At 32.1% G+C, this 4,847-nt stretch overlaps 1 protein-coding gene across 6 annotated transcripts; it reads right to left on the reverse strand.

Annotated features, from left to right (window-relative positions):
* Nucleotides 1-514: 514 nt before the first annotated feature.
* On the reverse strand, nt 515-3,440 carry LOC136224784 (uncharacterized). Of its 6 annotated transcripts, XM_066013200.1 has the most exons (6): nt 3,088-3,440; nt 2,876-2,950; nt 1,553-1,743; nt 1,413-1,479; nt 1,273-1,334; nt 515-1,008 (listed from the first exon to the last, which is right to left on the reverse strand). In XM_066013200.1, exons 3-6 carry the CDS (start codon nt 1,600-1,602, stop codon nt 690-692), a joined length of 498 nt encoding a protein of 165 aa, XP_065869272.1. In that variant the 5' UTR covers nt 1,603-1,743; nt 2,876-2,950; nt 3,088-3,440; the 3' UTR covers nt 515-689. The 6 variants fall into 6 exon arrangements, 3 of the variants coding, with proteins under 3 accessions (XP_065869272.1, XP_065869273.1, XP_065869271.1); XR_010686614.1 differs by lacking the exon at nt 2,876-2,950 and having other exon boundaries at nt 515-1,001; XR_010686612.1 differs by lacking the exon at nt 2,876-2,950 and having other exon boundaries at nt 515-971; nt 1,065-1,334.
* Nucleotides 3,441-4,847: the final 1,407 nt, after the last annotated feature.

Below are 4,847 nucleotides of genomic sequence, written 5' to 3' on the forward strand. Positions count from 1 at the left end.
TAATTTCGATTTTTTGGTCTTTTATATCGTCAATTTTTCTTAATGGCACAAATACCCTCGGCCACGTCATCGCCCCTGACGGCAAAGCTGCCGTTTCCGCGATTTTGGTAACGGCGTCAACCACGAGTACCTATTTGTAACAAAAAATACCACAGGTACCACATCGCAAATCGGCGAAAGCACATGGTAATTTTTGTAATTAACCCTAGTTGTTAAACAAAATTTAATCTATGGATTTCTCATTAAATTACAATAAAATTTTAAAATGCAACCAAACTTGATAATGACCCTTCAATATAATGGACATTCCATTACAAAACCCATTAGATCTTACCCAACGAACTCTTTACGTGTAGAATCTTTTCACCAATTTTTAACTTAAATTTAATGTTCTAATATATATTATTTAATTGTTGTTTTTACGGAGAATTAATATATTCTAACCAATTTTCAATACATATTTAATGTTTTTTTTATGAAAATACTTATAACTTCATTAGATTAAAACATAACAAGTACAACAAGAAAACAACAGTAAGAAATCAATTCTTACAAGATCTACAAAGAGACTAAAACGGCTACAGAGAGCAAAAAATGCCATAATGGCATAAAAAAACACAAAACAACAATAAAACATATATTTATCGTAAATCGAAATCTACAGAAAAGTAGATGCAATCCAATCTTCATCATTTAGGCCATTCCGAACATTCGAAACTGAGTCCTTTCTTTTGATGCAACCACGTAGATATATTGATCCACGTACAAGATAAACCGTACGGTAGAAATACATTAAGAACCAAACAGTAGTTATACGTAACAGCAAATTTTTTGTTGTGTGGAGGAACTAGATCTGATGATTCATCCAAACCAAATTTTGCATAATTAGGGTAGAAATACCTGCTAGTATATGCTGGCAATGGCATCTCTACAAGTACGGTATTCGCAGTGACACTTGAGGGAAATTCAGCCTGCAAGGAATAAGTGCCAGTCATTACAGACTTGACACTAAATTTACTCATTACAGAATTCCGCTTGGATAAAAATTAGGCAGCTTTAATCACCTTAAGAGAACATTGAAGTTGTTTGAGGCTCTAATCGTTACAATTTTTAACAATTAAAAAAATTATAGTTTCCTCAAGTTCGATGAGGTCAGGAATGCTTAAATCATGTAAATCCCTACCCATCATGTACCTGTTTTATTAACAATTAAAAAAATTACTATATATAGTTAAGAAAGTTATTAATCATAATTAATTAGATATAATTTACCAAATTCCTCTTTTGAGCATGTGATTCTTCTCCCTCGGCCTTTTCAGTTCCTCTTGCATTCTCTGCACTCAATTATTAAAATCATACAACAATTTTCTTTATTTCTAAAAAAACACATAAAATTAGAGAGACTAAAGAACCTCATATTGATTGTGCCACAGATCTGTATCCCTCTCCTTCTGATATCTATCAAACATCTTCTTTGCCCTGCAAAATTGAAATATTAATTAACTTTATAGGTTAGAAATAGAATAAATAAAAATATGATCCATGTAGTTACGTAGTGGTAGGAGTAGTGAACTCATAGAATCTTCCAGTGCTGGAACGCATAATAAGACAGATCTGAGCATCACAAAGAATAGAAAGTTCTTCAGCTTTCTTGCAAATACCATATCTTCATTTTGAGAAGGTTACTTGCATGCTCGTTGGGTTGTCAATCTTCTTGTAAGCAATCTTTCCTCGACCCATCTTCTTCAGTTCACACACAATATGATAAGCAAGTGAGAGGGTCAGTGAAAATACAGAACAAAAATCAATGTTCTGCTCTCTAGACAAAATAAAAAATAAGCATCAGATAATATTAGCCATAATGTTCTGCTCTCTAGACATAATAAAAAATAGGGTAATTAATTTATTAGTCCTTATATTTTGACAAAACACACTGTTTAGTCCCTGTATTTTCAAAAACACATGGTAAGGTCCCTAACCTTTTTCTCAGTGAACTGTTTAGTCCTTCCGTCTGTTTGTTAGATTTTTTTTAACGTTTATGACTTCGAAAATGACTAAATTACACTTTACTATTTACCTTCAAACTTTAGAAGAGGAAATCCAATTTAGAAGAAGAAGTTATTTGTATGGAGAACAAGAAAAAAAACAGACCCAATGCTTAGGAATTTGAACGATTAAGGAGAAAATCAAGAAGAAAACACTCAAAATTGATTTCAGATGCATTAGAGTTTAAAAGAAATGAAAATAAAGGAAAAGAAGAACGCAAATCCAAATTGACTAACAAAATCTTCATGAGAGTCTAACGACAGGGACTAAACAGTTCACTGAGAAAAACATTAGGGACTAAACAGTCCATCGAAAAAAAAGATTAGGGACTTTATCATGTGTTTTTGAAAATACAAGGACTAAATAGTGTGTTTTGTCAAAATATAGGGACTAATAAATTAATTACCCTAAAAAATAAGAAATAGAAATATGATTGACAAAAAGCTGAAAACTGAAGATACTAACCTCCAAATAATGTCCAAAAACACATAATGCATTTCAAACACAATTAGATAACCATATTGCTTCTCAATCAACTAATAGGAATGGTAATTGCTAAATTGGTGGAGATTGGGGGACACATATTGCTTCTCAATCAACACATAATACTAAAACTGAGTCTATCCACCCTTAGTAGATCAGTTTGATTTTAAGGTTCATCTAGTTTATTTTGGTTAACTGTGCCTTTTTGGGTCTTTAAGTGATTGGAATTTTTATTACTTCCACGAACTGTGACTCAGCAATGGAGATAAAGGGTAGGCACAATAATTTTGTTAATGATTTCTATGTATAAGCCAATTGACAGATCCAACTGGTAGCAATACTTAACTGCATAAGTATATACACGTGCATTAATCATTCAAAGAAGAACTCTGGATCACATTTTGAACAACGATCGAAGATGCTGAAATGATTGCACGTCATTATTCACTTTCATAGCATTACTAAAACATAATCAATAGACAATCTATCACAAAAACCATGATCAATATGAACTGAACAATCACAATGTGGAACCAGAAATTAAAAAATTGAGCATACCTAGCGGTCACTCCTGAGAAATCCAGGTTTGTGAGAATATAGAAATGGAAGTAAACCACAAGCCATGGACACAGCTATTCAGTCCTATATAGTTAGGACTAAAAGCGAGAGGTGATTGTGCGACCGATCTGAAACTCGTGGATCTATGGCGTCCCCAAACTTCTCCTTCGCTAACTACTCTTGCCCACTCCATTGTTGATGAAGACTCAAAGTGGATTCCATCTTTGCAGTTCAATCTTGTGTCTCACTACACCATCTCTAAGTTTCTATCTATGGATTGGATTTGATTTCTGAGATGGATTTGAAAGAGATGGCTATCTCACTCGACATTGAAGAATAAGTGACAGAGGAAAGTGCAAACCGTGCGAGCATTTGCTGTACATATTGCGGTGCCCTTATTTGTTTGGGCTTTTTAGTTCGTGGCCCATGGAGCACTTTTTCAAAGTGTTGCTAAAAAAGTGTTGGTAAAAGCCCACTTTTTTGTAGTGCGTTTCCGAACTTGTTAAATTCGAAAATGATATAAATAAAAGAATAACAGAGAGCAGATACAATTCAAACGGATGAAGAGATTCGATAAAATATATAGAAACTGACTAAAAAGAAAAAAACAATAAACTAACACACATATTTAATGTTTCAATGTATATTAAATAAGACTAAAAATAGTTAGACATCAAAATTTGGTAAGAAAAATCTATAAATTTTATATTTATATATAACACTTAGGACTGCGTATATCAAAATCGAGCAAAATATGTTCAAAGAAGAATAACTAAAAAGATGTTGAAAAGTCATAAATAATTATTAAATTAAAATGAGTAATAGTATTATTTTACAAAATTTTAAAAAATATATATATATTTGGATTATAGCAACGTAAATTGCCTACAAATTTCACGGATCGTTTCAAAAATTAACTCACGTGTGTAAAAGTTCTTGCGTAAAAAGTTCAGGCGGCTTCATTCCGACATTGAAATATAAATAATTGTTTTAATATTGTTTGCTGAATTTGTCTAAAAAGTTTGATTGGTCCCCCGAATTTTAAAGTGCCCCAATAGCTTCCTGATCTTATATAAAATGTTCAGTTAGCCTCCTGAACTTGCGTAAAATGTAATCAATTGATCACTCGGTCGCAACAAAGTAAGTTAAATGCGGAACATATATTCCACGCATCGTTGAATGTTATTACATAATTAAAAAATAAATTAAAAATTAAGTTATTACTTGCTCAACTATATAACTTGTCTTCTCTAATATTAGAACTACATACCCCGATTTTGGTCGTTTCACTTTTTTAAAGACCTGTACGATACATCTTTCGCATTTAACTTACTTTTTTACGACCGAATGATCAATTGATTACATTTTACGCAGGTTCAGGGGCTAAGTGAATATTTTATACAAGTTTAGGGGCTATCGGAACACTTTGAAAGTTCAGAGGGCCAATCAAACTTTTTGGACAAGTTCAGGAGGCAAATGATGTATTAAGCCTAAATAATTATTGGGCAAAAAGTATAATTAAGTCTCTGAATTTTACTTGTTTTAAGGATCAAGCCTTTAATCAATTATTTTTCTATATTGAGCCCTTATCATTGATTTTGTTACTGATTTAGCCCTTATTTTACTTTTACGTTGAGTTTGAATGACACACATCGTTAGGACGATTCGGCTTATTGACGTGGACAAATAAAAAATAAAAATAAAAATTTATTGACTAGGATGGATAGATAGAGAGTAAAAAGTAATAAGAATTTACAAAA

The sequence above is a fragment of the Euphorbia lathyris genome, chromosome 3 (assembly GCF_963576675.1).
Source record: "Euphorbia lathyris chromosome 3, ddEupLath1.1, whole genome shotgun sequence".
NCBI lineage: Eukaryota > Viridiplantae > Streptophyta > Magnoliopsida > Malpighiales > Euphorbiaceae > Euphorbia > Euphorbia lathyris.

What these genes read in the sequence shown, in the direction of transcription:
- LOC136224784 (XM_066013201.1), bottom strand. Translation starts at nt 1,602, where the DNA reads ATGCGTTCCAGCACTGGAAGATTCTATGAGTTCACTACTCCTACCACT. An exon ending in TTCACTACTCCTACCACTAC is followed by an intron (nt 1,480 to 1,552) that starts GTAACTACATGG and finishes TCAATTTTGCAG; the next exon opens with GGCAAAGAAGATGTTTGATA. An exon ending in ATGCTCAAAAGAGGAATTTG is followed by an intron (nt 1,009 to 1,272) that starts GTAAATTATATC and finishes GAGTAAATTTAG; the next exon opens with TGTCAAGTCTGTAATGACTG.